Source organism: Bufo bufo, chromosome 2 (assembly GCF_905171765.1).
Source record: "Bufo bufo chromosome 2, aBufBuf1.1, whole genome shotgun sequence".
In the NCBI taxonomy this organism is placed as follows: Eukaryota; Metazoa; Chordata; class Amphibia; order Anura; family Bufonidae; genus Bufo; species Bufo bufo.
Window position 1 is genome coordinate 206523458 of NC_053390.1, and position 21606 is coordinate 206545063.

General features: G+C 43.3%; 1 protein-coding gene across 1 annotated transcript in view; it reads right to left on the minus strand.

The window, feature by feature from the left end:
• RPH3A (rabphilin 3A) overlaps positions 1-21606 on the minus strand; it is a 278685-nt gene that overhangs the window by 45506 nt on the left and 211573 nt on the right. The window contains exons 9-12 of the mRNA XM_040419660.1: positions 7148-7231; positions 6654-6719; positions 5916-6155; positions 3844-3923 (exon numbers count right to left, since the gene is read on the minus strand). Coding sequence (XP_040275594.1) covers positions 3844-3923; positions 5916-6155; positions 6654-6719; positions 7148-7231 — 470 coding nt within the window. The remainder of the gene's footprint in view (positions 1-3843; positions 3924-5915; positions 6156-6653; positions 6720-7147; positions 7232-21606) is intronic.

Here is a 21606-nt window from a genome sequence, read left to right on the forward strand (position 1 = left end):
ACAGATTATGGTCTTTAGAAGCTGCAAAAATTATCTTATATGCATGTTATGGGTATTAGTCTTTAGTGTTTAGATAGGACTATATTATTTACATGCCTTTACAGAATATTATTTTAATGATACAAAAATGGTAACTTATACCAGGGGTATAAGTAGAACACATATCGGGCATTGTTTTAAAAGTGTTCTGTCAGCTTTTCTTGTTTCTTAGACCCCCTACATTGTACCATTCATCTGTTATTCCTACTAGAAATTACTTAATAAGTTGACAAATAGTTGCTACCCTTGTCAATGTGGAATTCAACCGTTCACCAAAGAGACATGTCAGGGGACCTGTAACATAATTAAATTATTGTATTCCACATGAAACCAAAATTCTGGAGCACTTACTCATATGACTGGTATTTCATTCCTGTATTATTTCAGCTAGAAGTTTATGAATAAAGGCACAGATGGGTGTTACCAGTTGGGGTGTGTGTGCATGCACAGTTTGACACTGTCCAATCATTGCTGCCGAGCGTCAAACTGTGCAGGGACACACCCCCATTGGTAACACCCAGTTTTACATTTCTTTATAAACATCTAGCAGGACTAACGGAGAGATGACACAACAAAGAGTCATATGAGTAAGGGTACTTTCACATTAGCGGCAGGGGAGTTCAGCAGGCTGTTCCGGCGGGTGAACAGCCTGTCGGATCCATCCTGTGGCTCCGTCCCCATTGACTATAATGGGGCAGGGGCAGAGTTCGGGCGGCAGCATGGCAGTACATGGCGAGAGGCAGCCGGACTAAAAGTATGACATGCAGTACTTTTAGTCCAGCTGCCTCTTGCCGTGCTCTGCCGTGCTGCCGCTGGAACTCCGCCCCTGCCCCCATTATTGTCAATGGGGATGGAGCTGCAGTCCGGGGGCACACATGAACTAGCGGTAGGACGGATCCGACAGGCTGTTCACCTGCCTGAACAGCGTGCCGGACTCCCCTGCCACTAGTGTGTAAGTAATTCAGAATTGTTATTGTATGGGAAATGGAAGTATTTACTAAAATAGACATGTCAGGACAGGTGACAGGTCCTTTTTAACAATGGGACTGGGAAAAACACCAGACCCCTATAAATATATGGTGTGGGAATGGTAAAGGCACAAGAGTTGTGCCTACACTATCAGCAGGGGAGTCACCCCCTAGATGATCGCGACTTCGGCATCTAAGGGGTAAGTCAGAGCCATGAGGCTCCCTCTGTTACCTTACCAGGGCTTATGTGACAGAACAAAATGTAGAAAGTTGCTGCCTCTGCAGCTCACAGGCATACTTTTAATTTTAGCTGCCTTAGCGACAGGAAGACTATTTAGGTGTGTCTTGCTGTGTAATGTAACAGAATCTGTCTGCAAAGTGGTCCATAAAGGTCTTGGCTTCCGAGGTTCATATTTCTTAATTAAGATGATAAAATATACAGATCACAGTTTATTTAATCTGGGAGTTATGAAATTAATTTGTCCCTTTATAGACGGTGACAACTTGTATTCGTGGGACAGTTCACAGTTTGTTTTGCTGTGAGGCTAGAAAGGTGTAAATCATGGAAAGGTGGGTTCTATTAACTAAAAAAAAAAAGGGAATGCCACAAGAGATGTTTTTCATTAATAAGTTAATCAATGGTTACTTTGGTGCATTATTCAACAGTAGTGATGAGCAGCAGGGGTCATATTCGAATTTGTGATATTTCGCGAATGTTTTGTAGAATATTCATCATATATTCGCGATTTTGTATATTCGTTATATTCGACATTCTTTTTTTTTTACGTGAAAATCGGCAAGGTAATGATCGCGTAATATGCGAATATTGCACGCTCAGTACAGGTGTGGGTCAAAAACTAATATATAGCACTATAGAATATAGTGCTATATATTAGTTTTTAGAATATTCGTCATTTTTTTCCATCTGAAGTCATGGTTCCTCCCTGCTTAAGTTGCTTGTGGGCCAATGACTCATTGGCCCACAAGCAAGAAGCAGGGAGGAATAGTGTTCAGATGGAAAAAAAATTACGAATATTCGTCATTACTAGTGATGAGCGGGAGGTGCCATATTCGATTTCGCGATATTTCGCGAATATTCGCATGAATATTCGTGTTATATTCGTCGAAATCGAATATTCGAAATTATTCCAATTATTGCGAATAATATGCGATTTATTTTTTTCGCATATTGCGAATATTTATCTTGATAGTATAAGGCAACGTTCCTATGCTAATTGACTATGGCTAGGCTAATATGTGTATTTTACGAAATTTCGTAATATTGCTCTAACTTCGTCTTTTAGAATATTACGAATATTCTAAAAGACGAAGTTAGAGCAATATTAAGAACATTTGCAAAAGTCGAAATTGCGATGCGAGTAATATAACACGAAATAGTCGCATGAAGATTTCAACTTAGCACAGCTATATTCCATATTCTAGCCTAATATGGAATATAGCTGTGCTAAGTTAGCACTGCTATATTCCATATTAGGCTAGAATATGGAATATAGCAGTGCTAAGTTGAAATCTTCATGCGACTATTTCGTGTTATATTACTCGCATCGCAATTCCGACTATTGCGAAATTTCGTAAAATACACATATAGATTAGATTGTAATTTAGCTAATATGGAATATAGCAGTAAGTTGAAAACGCCACTGACTGGAGCAGCCAGGAAGCCAGGAATCCAAAGGACAGGTAAGAACAACTTTAGGGAAGTGGGAAAAAAAAAAAAATAATAAAAAAAAAAAAAAAAAAACGAATATTCGATTTCGCGAATATATAGAACGATATTCTAAATATTCGCGAAATCTCGAAATTGCGATATTCGAGAAAAAAATTCGCAATTCGAATATTCGCGCTCAACACTAGTCATTACGAATATATAGCACTATATTCTAAATATTCGCGAATTCTCGAAGTGCCGATATTCGAGATAAAAATTCGCTATTCGCGCTCAACACTTTTCAACAGAACCTGGCAACACCACTGGCAATGGAAAAACAACTTTCTGGACCTAGTAGGGAGTTTCTTCTCTATGGTATTCATAGACTTAAAGGGGGTGTCTGCTTACAGGATGAAACTGGACAACTTTCCAAATCAAACTGCAGTGAAGAATGGCTAAGTACTTACTTGCCAAATCCTGCAATCCTCCAAATCTCCCGGTTGGGCTATATTTACTCAGCTGCAGCCATGATGTCACATAGACAAAACGTGACCTCTGATGTCAATCACTAGCATCTTTTGGTCCAGCACTGAGGCCAGTGATTGGCTGCAGAGATCACATGCCGTCAACATGACATCACCACTGCAGCGGGGAAAACAGAGCTTGGCCAGGAGAACCTGGGTGGTAGCGTGGGATCTGGCAGGTAAGTACTTAGCCGTTCTTCACTGCAAATTGATCAGGAGGGTTGTCTGGTTTCATCCTGAACCCAGACAACCCCTTTAAAGGTAACTTGTCACACTGAAAATTCAGTTCAATCTGTGAACAGCGTGTTATAGAAGGAACTGAGTAGATTGATATACATATTTGCGGTAATATATTCAAAGAAAAAAAAGTTATTTGTTTATGTAAACCTCTGCTTTTATATGGTCTAGGAGTCCAGTGGGCAGTCCTCCTTAGTGACTGATATCCTTCCATGTATGAGTGGAGATAGCGGTCAATATCTGAGTCGGACCGCCCACTGGACTCCTAATCCCAGAATGAGCAGGTGATGGGATATTTTCCTACAAGTATGTATAGCTATCTGCCCAGCTCCTCCTGCTCTATAAAATATGTTGCCTGCAGATTGGACTGCATTTTCAATGTGACTGCCATACAAAGGGTACTTACCTTAGCTTTTATGATGGTGCACTGAAGAGAGCTATTGGCTTGATCAAATAAAAGACTGAATTCCAAAGCTCCCAATGTAGCTGTACAATAGACAAACACAAAACAAATGTTATTCTCTACACAACTCTTAAAAAAAATCACAAATCTAAAAAAGAAAAAAAAAAAAACATTACAGACAGATGTGAGCTGTATCAGGTTACACAGTTGTAAACCGAGTTCGGAAAGCTACTTTTCCTTTTGTTCTCAAATACTACAGAGCTGTTTGTGAATGAGTGGAAACTGAGCCAAATTCTTTATGGCCCATTAACAAACAGTTTGTCATCTTCAGCACCTGTTCACAGGAAGAGGAACAAAATCAATGAAGCATCTTATTCTTGAAGCGGCTCTAAGTACTTGTCTACAAACACGGATTATGCTGCTCTCTGTAAGGTAAAACCAGTGTTTTCCCCATATGTTTTTTCTTCTCTGCTTGTCTAGCGTGGAGTGGAAACAGCAGATCATTATAACCCATTGTTCATCCCTCCAGAAATTTGCTCATCTTCCCATAATGAGACAAATTAAAAAGAAATAGCACAAAGAACACTTCCATGAAGAAATGCCAAGAAAGTTGTAAACTTGAATATTTGAACAAGTAGAATAGACAGCAATTTCCATTAAGACATTGCCCGATTACAGACAACCCATAGACAGCTGACAGCTGGTTTTGCCAGGAATTTTGCCATTGGCCGCTCATTTCCACTATAAGGTAAATGTAGTAATACATGCAGCTACTGCAAGGAATGGTAGTCCATGAATATATTGACAGATTGGGTCTACCCGAACCAAAACCACTGCTTTATAGCAGTTCTCCTCACAAGCGGCGGACTTGCCATAGAAGCTACAGGGAAAGTTCCCTGTGGGCTGATGCCCATGGGGCCGCACAAGCCCCCCCTTTGAAAGCCAATTGAGCATGTACGTAGCGATCTGATGCAATTAATGCTAGGAGCATCTGGTACTCATTCAGCTGGCTGGAGGAAGAAAGTGCCCTCCTGCTTTCAACTGTATTGGTGATAGAGTTGAATGCGGCAGTGGTGGCGGCAGTATTTTGTACTGCACTGTGTATTTGGTTCTGCTGGGGCCCAGAAGATGCAGTTCTGTTAGTGTCATGTACCCATCTGCAGAATCCACCTTGACGTTGGTAGATGGGCCCGATACACATTTGATCAAAAATGTGCGCAAAGAGCTTCCATCTACCATATAAAGTAGATATACTACCACTGTAATCTAAAAAAAATCTCAAATTCCTAGTTCTATTGTTTGCATGTATAACAGTGTGCTGCCATGTTTTGCTGGTTCTGTTGGGGCAGTATTTTGTGCTGCACTACAGTATTGCTGGCCCTTTCTACTTATGTTTGTTCAGCCTTCTGTCAATGTAGACCCACCTTACAACATAGGGCCACTTATAGTTAGTTTTTTTTGTTTTTCCAGGGCCACTTTAAGTTCTCGATCTGCCAATGCTCCTCACTGACTAATAAGGGTGGGTCCCAAGGGTACATTACTCTATGATGTCCAATACCAGTGGTGGTGAATCTATGGCACGGGTCCCAGAGGTGGCACTCAGAGCCCTCTCTGTCGGCACCTGCACCCTGGAAAAAGTCTATGGTGTACCAATATGGCTTAGACTTTTCCTGCCATACATCAGCGCAGGGCACACTATGAACGGAAAAGGCAGCGCACTCAATGTAGGCAGGCTATTATAGCTAAATGATAAAGTGCATGGAAGATATACTAGATTGGTATTCAAGCTAAATTGCCATGTGGCCCTTTGCGATAAATATGTGGATTTTGGGCTAGAGTTTCCCAGATTTTTTTTATTTTTTTTAATATCCACACTCAGAGGGACATGTGAAGAGAACTATACTTACCTGCTCTCTGTCCTTCCATTCAGGCATTGTTTTACAGAGAGGACTGGCATGATCCATTAATATGTTTACCTACACATTTAGACTATTACCAATATGAATCTCATTTATTGATATGCCTAATACTATACACATGATCATGAAAATCATTTAGCCTTCCCCAGAACTCACTTGCTTCATCAGAGTCATAGCTGTTAGCTTCCTCCTCCTCGTCTTCCTGTGGTTGTGACTGCCGAGCAGGAGCCGCCGTGACTGTTGAAGGCACAGCAGCAGAGTATGATAAGGTTTGGCGGAGTGGTCTGTCCTCTCTAACACCTTGTGCTGTGTATCCACTGGGTTTATCTTCCCTAGAAGATGCTGTAGGTGGGTAAGGTTGTTCAGGAGGCTGAGAAGCAGGAGCCGGGGGACCACCTATGGAAACAGTATAGCACCTTCATATTCATTTTCAGTTGCTGCCTTCTAGATATCATGCACTTTAAAAGCTTAAGGCAATTGTCAGGCTTCAGTGACATCTACTTTATATGTGTTACCAGTAAGATACATTGTAGTTATTTATAGAAAAAAAATGTTATTTCTACTTAAAGGGGTTGTCCATGAATTTGATATTGATGGCCCATCCTCAGGATAAGTCATCAATATCAGATCAGCGAGGGTCCAACTCCCAGCACCCCGCCAATCAGCTGTTTGAAGAGACCACAGTACTCATCAAAGCTCCGATGAGTGCAGCGGCCTCTTAAAACAGCTGATTAGTAGGGGTGCTGGGAGTCTTACCCCCGCCGATCTGATATTGATGACTTGTCCTAAGGATAGGCCATCAGTATCAAATTCATGGATAACCCCTTTAATCATACATGGAGCCAACAGTCGTAACAACTAACAACTGAATACCCAGAAATACAGAGTCAATACCTTGCCCTTCTGGAAATCTGCCGGCTGGAGCTGGTCTTGGTGCTGATCTGCCACTTGCTGGAGGAGCTGTTAATAAAGAAATGGAAGCACAGAGCAAGCATTGAATTTTTAGATTTGGATTAATTATATTTACATTGCAATGAGCCCACATGGGAGAAATACAATACAGGAATCACACAAACCCATCTAAAATGTTATTTTTGGGCATGGTTCCTGTTATAAGCCTTCAAGCTCAAAACTCTGCAATAAGTGTTACAAGAAAGTCTCATTGAAAGGGTAGGCATTAATACATAGTTTTCTAGCCATGAAGGATCGGTCAGGCGCAAGTGTCTGGATGTTTTGAACCTATTGCAGAACCGTCCTCACACTTGTCTTAGGAGTAATGTATGCAATATCATTATCACAACTGATGTATTAACATCAACCCCTAAACTGCTTATCCAGAATTAGAATCAGCATGTTATGTGGACAGAAGAGAGCTGGAGAAGATATACCTTGCTGAGTAGACTGTACATTAGGACTTTGATTTGCAGGAGCAGCAGGTCTTGCATTTGGACCCACGTTGGTACGCCTGGCACCTACGAAAAAAAAGAAAATATGGTTAGTGTTCTGCTGAGTACAAGCACAGTTCTATATATGTTTCTTGAGTTATGAACTGTAAATAGGAATACAGAATAATTTCATGACGGTAGTATATGTAAAGTAAGTGACATCTGAAGCCAAGGACTGAGGGCTAACAACAATATTCACACATGATAGTACTATTCAAAGATATAATATTAGAGGGCAGCCTGGACCCCATAGACTATCATCACACATAGACATACTTATGACTTACACTTAAATGGACTCTGTCACCAGTGATGGTCAGTTCGCAGTGTTCGCCAACGAACACATGCGGGCTGCCATCTTGACTCACCCGTCCGGCGATGCACAGGTAAGCCCTTACCTGTGCCTTGCCGCGAGACGGTCTGAAATCAAATGCAGTTACCGGGAGCAGGCAGTTCCGAGAACAGCCGCCGGGGGCCTTCATCGGGCTGTTCTCGGAACTGCCTGCTCCCGGTGACCGCATTTGATTTCAGACTGGCTCCCGTCACAGGCACAGGTAAGGGCTTACCTGTGCATCGCTAGATGGGTGAGTCAAGATGGCAGCCCGCATGTGTTCGTTGGCGAACACTGCGGACTGACCATCACTGTCTGTCACCTCCAAAATCAGCTTCAAAGTAAGCATACCACCATGTAATGCAAGTGCTCCAAAGCACAACCATACTTTTCTTGTGAAGCTCCGCTCCTCTGCTCCTGAGAAATTCTTTTTATGTTTAAGCAAATAAGGTTTCTGTGCACTGTGGACGGGCTGCTCCAGTCAGTGCACCTTGGTTTTTATTGCAACATCACCAGCTGTAAACTCTCTTGGCGGTGACAGACATCATGAGCCCACAAGTGGTAATTTTCTCATTGTCACTGAATTTGTTGCTAACAAGACACCATCAGGCCTGCTACTTGCAATGTTGGGTGTTATGAAGCCGAATCTTCCGGTCGCCCAGTCACCACTTACCTTTTAAAATGACCCGTCACCATTTTCCACGTGTCTGTTTTAGTAAATACTTGCATTCCACATGAAAAGCAATTGTGGGGCATCTTTTCTCATAACTGTGTGTTGTTCTGTAATTCCTACTACAAACAGGAGCTACCATTTACCTTGTCAAAGAGGTGTGTCACTGCTCAGTCTGACACTGGCGGCATTGACTGGACAGTGCTAGAGTGTGCAGGAACACACCCCATTTGGTAACATCCAGCTGGTAGTTTATTCATCAACTGAGCATGTGCGGCCATCTCAGTGAGCAGGTCAAAGAAATGAGAAAAAAATAAACAGCAGATGGCGCTGTACAGATACATTTTATTGAATAGCTCAGTGGCTCTGCTAAATTTTTAATTGCTTGCAATTACAAAAGTGATCAGATCCAGGTACTGGTTTGAAAAATGTGGAATATTTTTCATGGGACAACCTGTTTAATAAAACAGACATGTCAGGACTAATGACAGGTTTTCCTTAACCTGAAAATGTATCTCAAATGTCAATGCTAGGTCGGTAAAGTACTTAGATAAGCATCGTGAAGGTAATGATTGGCTCCCCCATCCGTTCTGCATTTATCATACTTTACTGTCTTATTGCATTGCAGAAAATATTGAGACATTATTTTTTTTATCCTATTAAAAGTTATAAAAAATCTGCATATAAATAGATGAATGCATAATGCCAACTAGTACTGTTGTGCAATAAACACGTTAAAGGAATTAAAGATTAGATTTACTGTATCTAGTGTCATGTAAATGAGTAAATCTGATCATGTAAATTACATTTGTATGTTTTATTTATTATTTTATTTTTAGCCAGACTTTGTCCTACAAGGAAATGGAGATAATGATCATTCTAATGTTTGCAAGATGTCAGAAGCAATAATCCCACAAATCAATATACAGATGCTTAGGCTGTGAGCTCCAGGCAGGTCATTAATAGGACTCCTGTAATCAAGATTCTTATTTCTCGATATAACCTTCCTTTGTTTTATCGCTAAACGTTGCTGAACTACTGAAATGCATGTGATATCAGAGAGAACAAGTGTTTTAGGACTATAGACATGAACCACAGAAGCATTATTAAAATTATTTTAATTTACCTGCAACATCTGGTCAATAGATGAAGCAGGAGTGGACTGAGTGATGTCTGGACCTCTGGGCAAAGAAGGTCATGGGTTCCTCATGAGTAAGACTGTGTAACAGTTGAAACGCGTTGACGGATTATGGCAAAGCGGTATGCCTTGAAATGTTTTTAATATGTATTCTCAATAAAGCTGAAAATACCTTTTAACCCTTCAGTGCTGGATGAACTGTTTACTGCATGGCTTCCTTATATCATTGAACACAGTAGGAGCTATTTGAAGTCCATTGTCCTTATTGGCAACTGCAGGAAACTTGAATTTGATCCTTTAACTCCAAGATGGTAAGCGGGGATGCTCCCATGCCCATTGTACTGTAGACGCACTTTGAAACACTGGAACACATTTACTATTGAAAATTTTGCCAGTTTTTGGTGCCTTTAGCACCAAAAAGTTTGTGTACAGTACATGCATTGCTCTGAACTTATCAAGTGTTTTAGTCACTTAACTAACCTTTTCATGTCTCATTCGACAAGGGGGGCATGGCTTAGTGGAAAGGAGATGTGTATTTGTGGGAAAGGGGGTATAGCTAAAAGGGGTTATGCCATGGTTGATGTAAAAAATTGAAACCAGACATCATATAGCAAATGACAATACCGTTCTAAGGGCAAGTTCACACTTTAGTTATTTGATCAATTATTTCCTTCAGTTATTGTGAACCAAAACCAGGTTGTGGGTGAAAAACCCAGAACAGGAGCAGATCTTTCCATTATACCTCATCTCTGTGTAGGCTTCACTACAGGTTTCAGCTCACATTCACTGATGGAAATAACTGACCAACTAACTGAAGTGTGAACTCAGCCTAAGGGCTTGTTCACACGTGCCGTGTTCTGAAAAACGGATGCCGTCCGTGTGCCTTCCGCAATTTGCAGAATGGACGGCCCTTTATAGAAATGCCTATTCCTGTCCGCAAAACAGACAAGAATAGGACATGACTTATTTTTGTGGGGCCACGAAACGGAGCAATGGATGCAGACAGCACACAGAGTGCAGTCCGCATCTTTTGCGGCCCCGTTGAAGTGAATGGGTCCGCACCCGAGCCGCAAAAAATGTGGCTCGGATGTGTAACTAAACCACGGTCGTGTATATAAGCCCTAACAAAGCTAGAACCAGCCCGGTACCTCACATGGGTCCAGAGATCTCCACATTCCCTAATCCAACTGCTCTGCTAGATTATCTTCAGCCTAGCAGCTCAGGGACGTGTCCTTTCTGCTGCAGCTCTCTCCCTGTAACTGCCACAGCTTCTAACAGAACAGCTCAGTGAGGCAGGAGCAAAAATAAGGAAAAGAACAAACAGCAGGTGGCGCTATACAGATACATTTTCTTGAATAGCTCACTGGCTTTACTACATTTTTTATTACACAAAATTACAAAAGTATTCAGATCCAGGTGCTGGTTGGAAAATTTAGAATATGTTTCGTGACACAACCCCTTTAAAAGGACATCTGTCAGCAGATCTGTACCTATGACATTGGCTGACCTGTTACATGTGCGCCTGGCAGCTGAAGGCATCTGTGTTGGTCCCATGTTCATATGTGCCCGCATTGCTGAGAAAAATTATGTTTTTATATATGCACATAAGCCTTTAGGAGCAACGGGGGCGTTCCAGTTACTCCTAGAGGTTCTGTGCTTTCTGCAACTGCCATACCCTCTCTGCACTTTGCTTGACAGAGTAGGATGTAATCATGTTTACACAGCCTGGTCCTGTCAATCAAAGTGCAGAGGACACAGCAGTTGCAGAGAGAGCAGAGCACCCGTTGCTCCTAGAGGGTCATTTGCATATATTTAAACCAAATTTTCCTCAGCAATGTGGGCACATATGAACATGGGACCAACACAGATGCCTTCAGCTGCCAAGCGCACATGTAACAGGTCAGCCAGTTTCATAGGTACAAATCTACTGACATATGATGCTTATGCCTCATTTACACAGTCAGTATTCTGTCAGTGATTTCCATCAGTGATTTGGGCCAAAACCAGGTGCAGCTCTAAACACAGAACAGGCACAGCTCTTATACCTCATGTCTGTGGAGGCTCCAATCCTGGTTTTGGCTCACAATCACTAATGGAAATCACTCACCAAAACACTGATGTGTGAAAGGCATTAAATGCGCCTCTGTGTGCCAAAAATGCGCCAAGGAGAAAAACTAAGCCAACTTATACGGGAGGTGACAAAAGATTACAAAACTTAGATGAGATAGTATATAGGTGCGCTAGATTTACCAGCCGGCATCAGCCACTGTGATAAATCTGGTGCAGTTTAAGACAGACTATCTTACTTCTAGACATCATTCGTAAATCTGCCGCATTGTGTTTTCTGACACGTTTCTATTATAACCAGCATTAACTTTTTCAGCAATTTGCGTAGCTTTTCTGTGGGATCGGACCAGATGGGTAGTCACTCTCCACATGCATCAATGAGCCTTTGGCACCCATGTCCCTGTCATTGGTTAACCAGTTGTCCTTCTTTGAACAACTTTTGGCACAAACTACTGCATAGCTAGAACACCCAACAAGGCGTGCCGTATTGAAGTACAGTCATCTAGTCACTCAATTTGGACCTTGTCTAAGTCACTCAGATTCTAAAGGTAACTCTCAGGGGACGATTTTTCTGCAGTTTTTTCAGCCAAAGCCAGAATCAGATCCAGCAGGAGGGAGATGTATAAATCCTTCTTTTATATTTCCTTCCTATCAAATCCACTTCTGATTTTGGTTGGAAAATTTGCTGAAAAATCTGCCTCAAAACCTTCTCCAAAAATGTCAGTATGAACTTACTCTTACACGTGCCCTACTTTACTGCGTCTAATATATCAAACACAAGAATTGTCTGTTCACTAGCCGCCTAATACAGTATATCCCACTTCTTGACGGGTGCCATTGTAATGAGATAATGTTATTCAGTAGTTGGTCTTAATAATACAGCTAAGACTCGTCTCACACTAGTGTTTGAGACGGGGGCCTTCCTAGGTTTAAACATTCGGGGCCTGCCTGCCTGCTAGATCCAGCTGTATTGCCCTTCTCAGGAAGGCAATACAATTGAATCTAATGCCCTGCAAGAGCTGAAGGACCTGTGATGACATGTGATCAGTTCTAAATGCAGTAGCTGAAAAGGACCTGCGATAATGTCACCATCATGTGACCAGTGCTGGAGCGGACGGCTCAGCAGTGAAGAGAATTCCTGGGAAGAAGCTGAGGTGAGGTCTGCTACATGAGGAGAGGTAAGTGAAGAGGTAGATTACTCAGTGTGAGAAGCAGAGCAATGTTGGGAGTTGTAGTTATTTAACTGGGACTGTATGTTAGGGCTGAAGAGAGGGAAGTTATTTCCATAGGACTGAAAGTTGAAGGGGTGATGTTATTTACATGGGAATGCATGTGTAACATCCCAGAGTTATGTTACTAAACACTCTCACCCCGCTACAACATGTTAAGTGCATTTATCTTGTTATCTGGTATAATTTAATATCACATCCTTAATAATGTGCATTTTCTAAGGCTACTTTCACACTTGCGTTAGGAGCGGATCCGTCTGGTGTCTGTACAGACGGATCCGCTCCTATAATGCAAACGCTTGCATCCGTTCAGAACGGATCCGTCTGCATAACTGTTTATTTCAGATCAGATTTTTCTCAGATCTGACAGTATATTCTAACACCGAGGCGTTCCCATGGTGATGGGGACTCTTCAAGTTAGAATATACTAAAAGAACTGTGTACATAACTGCCCCCTGCTGCCCCCCCCTCCCCCCCCCTGTTTATAACTCATTGGTGGCCAGTGCGGCCGGCCCCCCCTCCCTCCCCCCCTGTTTCTAACTCATTGGTGGCCAGTGCGGCCGGCCCCCCCTCTCTCCCCTGTAGTTATCACATTGGTGGCCAGTGCTGCCGGCCCCGCCTCCCTCCCCTGTAGTTAACACATTGGTGGCCAGTGCGGCCGGCCCCTCCCTCCCCTGTAGTTCTGTAGATTCATTGGTGGCCAGTGGGCCCCCCCTCCCTCCCCCTCCTAATTAAAATCTCCCCCCTATCATTGGTGGCAGTGGAGAGTACCGATCGGTAACCATGGCAACCAGGACGCTACTGCAGTCCTGGTTTCCATGGTTACTTAGCAATTTTTAGAAGCATTATACTTACCTGCGAGCTGTGATGTCTGTGACCGACCGGGCGCTCCTCCTACTGGTAAGTGACAGGTCTGTGCTATAAGCAATGCGCCGCACAGACCTTTCACTTACCAGTAGGAGCGGCGCCTGGCAGATCACAGACATCGCAGCTCACAGGTAAGTATAATGCTTCTAAAAATTGCTAAGTAACCATGGAAACCAGGACTGCAGTAGCGTTCTGGTTGCCATGGTTACCGATCGGAGCCCCAGCTGGGACTCCGATCGGTACTCTCCGCTGCCACCAATGATAGGGGGGGGAGATTTTAATTAAGAGGGGGAGGGCCCACTGGCCACCAATGAATCTACAGAACTACAGGGGAGGGAGGGGGGGCCGGCCACACTGGCCACCAATGTGTTAACTACAGGGGAGGGAGGGGGGGCCGGCCGCTCTGGCCACCAATGAGTTAAATACAGGGGGGCGGGAGGGGGGGGTCTGCCCCCTGCTGCCTGGCAGCACCTGCCAGGCAGCAGGGGGCAGTCATGTACACAGTTCTTTTAGTATATTCTAACCTGAAGCGTCCCCATCACCATGGGAACGCCTCTGTGTTAGAATATACTGTCGGATCTGAGTTTCACAATCTAACTCAAATCCGATGGTATATTCTAACATAGAGGCGTTCCCATGGTGATGGGGACGCTTCAAGTTAAAATATACCATCGGATTGGAGAAAACTCCGATCCGATGGTATAAAAGGGACTCCTGACTTTACATTGAAAGTCAATGGGGGGACGGATCCGTTTTGCAATTGCACCATATTGTGTCAACGTCAAACGGATCCGTCCCCATTGACTTGCATTGTAATTCAGGACGGATCCGTTTGGCTCCGCACGGCCAGGCGGACACGAAAACACTGCAAGCTGCGTTCGGGTGTCCGCCTGCTGAGCGGAACGGAGGCCAAACGGTGCCAAACTGATGCATTCTGAGCGGATCCGCATCCACTCAGAATGCATTGGGGCTGTACGGATCCGTTCGGGGCCGCTTGTGAGAGCCTTCAAACGGAGCTCACAGGCGGAACCCCGAACGCAAGTGTGAAAGTAGCCTAAGTCTGTTACATGTATTTTGCTGTAATTTTCATGTTCACCAGCAGGTGGCAGCAATGTGTTCAGCAGGCCTTAGTAACAGTTTAGTGTTTCTAAACTGGAATAGTACATTCCAGTTTAGCTCCCCCTCTATGGGCAGAAGTGGGCTGGCACATGTCCTGCCTTATGGGTGGGGAAGGAAGTTCAGTTGTAGTGTGCCAGCCACCCCAGCTAGGGGAAGGCTGTGCTAGTAGGAGCTCCCAGAAATAGGGATCCCAAACCAGGATCTGTCTCGGCTGAGACCAAAGATCACCACCCCCAGACTGAGCCTTCAGCCTCAGTGCTGGTAGGAAGCAAGCAGCACCTCCAGATCTCCAGGACGAACCATTCCCTGTGAGCAGAACTGTGAGTAATTATCCAGAGACCAGGAGAAGCCAAATTCCTCCTCAGCTAGTCAGGCCCACACACAGCAGAAGATAGAGCAAAAGACAGATTCCTGCCATATTCTCCAGGCACATAGTATAGAAGCAGAAGAGATATTGATCCCTGCCATACATTGCCAAATACCTGCTGGGACCTAAAGACTAATGCTGTATCTCGTATGGATTTATGCTGCCTTCAGTAAAGACAAGTTGAACTTTATTACAAGTCTGGATCTCATTCATTACCACCAAGTTCCTCCATTACTCCTACTAGCAACACTCATTTATTGCAAGTGAGCCAGGATACAGGAGTCCAGTCGTACCTTAAAGGGCCCTGAGACAGTACCTGTGCACATTTTAATTGGCGTCACGAACAAAAACTCTTAAATATCAGTTATACCTGCGGCAGTGTGCATAAACCCAATCCGGCTTACTGCACATGTTGGAGGTGGCTGGGGCAGGGTGATGTTATTTACATGGGACTATATGTTGAAGGTGGCTGTGGGAGGGAGTCATATTATTTACATGGGACTGAATGTTGAGGGGTAATGCTATATACATGGGACTGCATATTGGAGGTGGCTGGGGAGGGGGTGATTTTATTTACATGAGACTGTATGGTGAAGGTGGCTGGGGAGGGGGTGATGTTATTTACGTGGGACTGTATATTAGAGGGGGCAGGAGAGATGGTGTAATGTTATTTACTATAACTATAATGGGGACCAACGGAGATTCGGCTGCAACTCAGCAAATATGTTTAGAATCAACCAATTCTCGCCATATTTTCTGGGTTGTGGCCAGATCTCCGTTGGTCCCCATTACAGTTAATAGAGCCAATAGGCATGCAGGCAGCTTATAGCAATGCTGGATCCAGAGATTCGCAGGCTATTCCCTGCCAGATCAGCCCTCAAACGCTAGTGTACTGATAAGACACAAAGTTTTTACTCTTTTAATGGGACGGTCATTTTTATAATAAGTGGGAGATAATTCATATTTCTAGAAATAGAAGACACTATAAAGCAACCAAATTATCTCCTTGATGTTTTTTCTCCATAAGCTTTTCCTTCCGCCTTAAAACTTGGCTACAAGTACATCAATTAACCTACACAACCTCCTATCGTCCATGTAGTAGAGAATATCATTCATCAGCTCCCATCACAATAATGGACTGTAGCTTTGAGGGAACATTGCTGGTTTCTGAAATAATAAGGGCATGGTAAGGAATCCATCCCATTTTTTTTTTGTCTCAAATAACACCTCAGGGACAAGAACATCATCCGGAGTTCTTCCTAATGTGATTCGTATACAGGCGTTCTTTCTTCTGGGCTTCTTACCGTTCATGTAGAGATTATAAAGGACTGGATGTTACTGTAAAGTGTTTTTTGTGCATATGCATGTATAGGGACGTGTCATCGGTTTTGCTTGAATACGCTGTTGTAATGGCTTTAACAGCACTTTGTGACAACAGAGGTGAAGGTGTACAGATAGGCACAATATGGCTAATAGGTGTTATATCATAGGTTTCTATAATGTCAAAGCAAAACTGTTGATTCTGCTACTATTCTGACTCAATAACCCTTATATGTCCAGTACACTTAAAGGGAACCTGTCACGTTGAACATGGTGTCTGAGCTGAAAGCAGCATGTTATAGAGCAGGAGGAGCTGAGAAGATTGATATATAGTTTTATAGGAAAAGATTCAGTATATCTTGTTATTTATTGATTTATAGCCATGTTCATTCTAGGCTTTGAAGTCAAGGAGGCGGTCCTATCAGTGATTGACAGCTATCTGTGTATACACAGTTATAGAGAGAAGGCTGTCAATCACTGATAGGACAGACTCCTTCACTTCAAAGCCCAAAATGAATAGAAATTTAAGTAGTTTCCCTTTAAAGGCACATCTTTGGGGACATTTTTTTTATTGCAATCCTTTTTTGAGTAAAATCTTTTTTTTTCAGTTGGTCTTTATTAAAAATTTCCGGCACTTTTCTCTATACAGCTGTCAGTTTCTGTCTATTCACAGACTATTACTTTCTGTTTACACTGAGATCGGTCAGACGCCAGCGCTGATGGCTCAGTCTGCTCTTTGTCCCTATCTCTGAACTCCTGACAGCCATAAACACTCATTATAGCTCCGGTAAGTAGAAAATGAACAGCGGCACTCACCAATGTGCGTTCACAGACAGCAGCTTTATTCCATAAGATTAAGGCAAGGGGCAGACAGTTCAAGCACGCAACTAACAGCGGCGGCCGTTTCGCGCTAACTGCGCTTCGTCAGGCTGTGCGTCAATGCGTGCTTGCGTCAATGCTCCTTTTAAACCCAGGTGCTAGGTTTCCGTCACACTATCAGACGAATCAGAACCGCACCTGAGCAGGAAAAACTACATTCCAACAAATACAAACAAACAATGAACAAGCAATACATCAGGGACATATACAAGCACATCGTGCACACTTATTTAGACGAACTTAAGGAAAACAAACTTGAGAGGCTTACTTAAAGAAATGGGCTGAGGTCATTTCTGTCGTTCAGCCCAAGTTCACCTAGCGCTTGTGTGCGCAAGACCCACCTAGCTTCCCTCTGCAGGAGGAGGCGGTGTCTATCCCCCCCCTGCAGGGGGGCAGGGACTGTCTCTAAACCGGAGAATGAGATGCAACTCGCATCTCCATTATGGGCTTCTCTGACATGTTGGATAAACCTAGGGCACCCCTTTCCTGTTTTGATGGAGTTTAAATGCTCCCTAAACCTCTCAAGCAAGCACCTAATAGTCTTGCCGATATAAAATCGACCGCAGGGGCACAATAGCAGATACACCACATATGTGCTCCTGCAGTTGATAAAGGTGCTGACTCTGTGTTGGACACCCCCAAATTCAATCCATTTCTTAAGGGAATTGTACTGGCAAAACGAGCAACTGCCACACTTAAAATTCCCTTTAGGTAGATTGCTGTTCAGCCAACTCTCACTCCTACTGTGCTTAAACCTGCTTCTAACCAATCTGTCTTTTACCGTATGAGCCCTTCTAAAGGAAATCAATGGTTTATGCTCGGTAAGCTCATGTAGGGTTGCATCTCTTCTCAATACGTCCCAATTTTTAAAAATGACAGAGCGAATGCGCTCTGCCATCGGACTATATTTGAATGAGAATGCAAACCTAGTAGGTTTGGCGTCTGCAATCCCTTGTTTGTTCTTTTCACTCCCTCTACTGAGTAGGCTCTCCTGGGAAAAATCTTCTTCAACCCTCCTCATATCCTAGCGCTAGGTGAACTTGGGCTGAACGACAGAAATGACCTCAGCCCATTTCTTTAAGTAAGCCTCTCGAATTTGTTTTCCTTAAGTTCGTGTAAATAAGTCTGCACGATGTGCTTGTATATGTCCCTGATGTATTGCTTGTTCATTGTTTGTTTGTATTTGTTGGAATGTAGTTTTTCCTGCTCAGGTGCGGTTCTGATTCGTCTGATAGTGTGACGGAAACCTAGCACCTGGGTTTAAAAGGAGCATTGACGCAAGCACGCATTGACGCACAGCCTGACGAAGCGCAGTTAGCGCGAAACGGCTGCCGCTGTTAGTTGCGTGCTTGAACTGTCTGCCCCTTGCCTTAATCTTATGGAATAAAGCTGCTGTCTGTGAACGCACATTGGTGAGTGCCGCTGTTCATTTTCTACTTACCGGAGTCTGTTACGTTGTATCTACTGTCTCAGCTGTGCACCGCCGAGTGCGTGTCTCCTCACCAGCCTTGTTACCTGCACTGACCGCTCCACATCGATCCTGTGCGTGTTTGATTGTGCCGCCCTCCACTTCATTTGATTACTCATTATAGCTCTGTTCTTATCAAACTGATACAACTATGGCAGCCAGGCCGCATCTCCGAGTTGTCCAGTGTCCTTGTCAGCATCATCTGCTGTTTCTTCTCCTGCTCAGACTCCTCCTTCACCTCTGGTCCATCGTGAGACATCCATAATGAAATGTTTGACCATGAGAAAAATATTTGTGACCGGCAATAAGCTTTTGTGCAAGTTGAACTCCCACCTGGCCAAGTAGATGGTAAATGAGCAGTGCCACTGGTCCAACCCCCACCTTTTTGGTGGCAATGCAGGCATAGAAACAGCACCTGCACAACATTTTTTGCAGTTTGTGACCTTTTTTACACCACAAAAATGGCATAGTGTAATGATAAATCTGTTTCTCAGTGTAAGCATACCCTAAAGGCCCCATTCACCTTAGTATATTGCAGGCCGAGCCTGACAAGAATGCTGGGTTTGGCCAGCACACGAACGTTTATGGAGAACTCCCAACTCTCCCTCAACGGATAATGACAGATAAGAGAAGGATTTGCTGAGCTTAATTATTATTCCAGAGGTGTCTGGCAGCGGCTTTCTCCTCTCTCCCAATAGACAATACTGAGGATATATGTGTATGGGGAAGTTGAGGTGAAGTAGCAAGCAGTATCTGTCCGCTGAACGATCATTTGGCCAACAGCTATTGAATGTATATGGTCAACTTAGATCTTCAGATCTGCAGTACAGCACTCTGGATACTGCAATGAAACACTATATTATTAACAAACCCTGACCCATGTTTGCAGTGTGTATCTGGACTGCTTCAGTTCAGGACATTTCCCTCTTTGATTGACTGTCCGCCTTGAGTACAAAAGCTAAACCATTTGTATTACAATTTGTGAGAGAGATTTTATGCTAGAATTACTTATAATTATACAAGTAAATCATATTAAAGTTTGGGAGAGATCAATTTGAATGCAATTATGCTGTTTGGTTGTTCATGAGATAAGACAGTATTTTTTATTCTGCTCATTTAAATACACTAGGTCATTCATATTGTTTTTGTGTATGGAAAAATGGATTACAATGAAAGGGGCATGGAAGCATTTAAATGACTGATGTCGAAGGAGGAGTGCTTCTGCCATTAGATATAACAAAAAGTCTCATTTCAGAGGAATGACTTTACATCGCAGACGGGAGTGAAATAAACATACAGCAGACAAGGTTATGATGTACCGACATACCTAGGCACCATACACAGCATGTAAATGGACTCTAATTAGGGCGCCAACTGCTCTGCCAAGCAACTTCAATGAGTAAACACTGCAGTGCATCGCCGTTATGCAAAATTATTTATGGACACATGTTCCTAGACTTTATTAATGTCCTCCATAGTTTTTCCAAAGTAAACGGTATAGAAAAAGCAAGAGCCTTGTGTCTACTGCATTGCCAAAACGGGTCCTTCATCAAAAAAGCTAAGCAATTTCATTTCGGGACCTCGATGAATTACGAGATGCTTAATATTTTCTGATATTTTGTGAACAAAAATATTTTTTTCTAACCCACAGATATTTATTGTTTGACTCTTGCCACTGTCACCACATCATATGAAAACACAGCCCTCCTATCCAAAGATCATTCACTGAATTAATGGCGTATTTTAGTCAGGATTAGTGTTGAGCGAATCAAAGTCCACGAATTTCAGGATAAATTTGATTCACCGAGAAGCCGAATATCCTCATGCAGAAAAAAAAAAATGTAATAAATGCTTAAAGGGGTTGTCCGGGTTCAAAGCGGAACCCGGACAAACCTATTTTCACCCAGGCAGACCCCCTGACTTGAGCATCGGAGCAGTTCATGCTAAATCGCGCAGTGCGAAAGCTCTTTTGTTTACAATAACACACTGCCGGGCGGAGGCTTCCGCCTGGCAGTGTGTTCGGTGACGTCACCGGCTCTGATGGGCGGGCTTTAGCGCTGCCCTAACCGCACAGTGATGGGGATCTGCGCAATCGCCACTTACGGTCATTGCACCCACTACTTACAAAGAAATGTGCTTCGTGATTAAGTAATTTGTCACAAATCAAATTTTTTGTTGTAAAATTCGGCAAAGCAGCCAAATCAAATTTTCCAATACTTCGATCATCTCTAGTTAGGATAAGTAACAGCAATGCAAATGGCCAGAGAAACAGTTCTAGTGATATTATGTCACTTACCGTGACAGGACTACCTCTTTAGCACCACACTAAGGGCTGATTTAAATGACATGATGAGCACGGGAAACATGGTCTGTGTGTTGGCACATTTCCTGGGTTGACCAGTGCTCCCCTGACCCAAAGCTGAGTTTCATAGTAATTTGTGATACGGTCAGTCTCTATCTGACAGCATGATCATGTGAGTACACTGCAATAGTCCCACCAGATAGAGACTGACTGCATCATAAATTACTATAATACAGTCAGTTCAGGTCAGGGAAGCCAGTGTTGGTCCAGGAAATGTGGCCAACACACAGAGCGTGTTTCCCGTGCCGATCACAGTCATGTGAGTCAGCCTTTGGAGAGTTAAAGGGATATTCCTGTCAGTTATGCTCATTTGGCCTCCTTCACTAATTATACTTTTAGTAGGTGAAATCATATAACCTGCTTGCTGTCTGTGGACGGGGGGGGGGGGGGGGGGGGTGGTTCACATATTCACAACAGACATAGGGAAAACCCAAGTCCTATTTTGTCGACCACCAGCATTCATAGCCCCCAATGAGTGCTGAAACTCAGATTCTCAATTGCTAGATCAGAGTTGAGGAAAGGATTAATGATGCTACAGTATGTCCTAGCTAGAAAATCTATTTATAGGACAGATTCTGTAAGTTT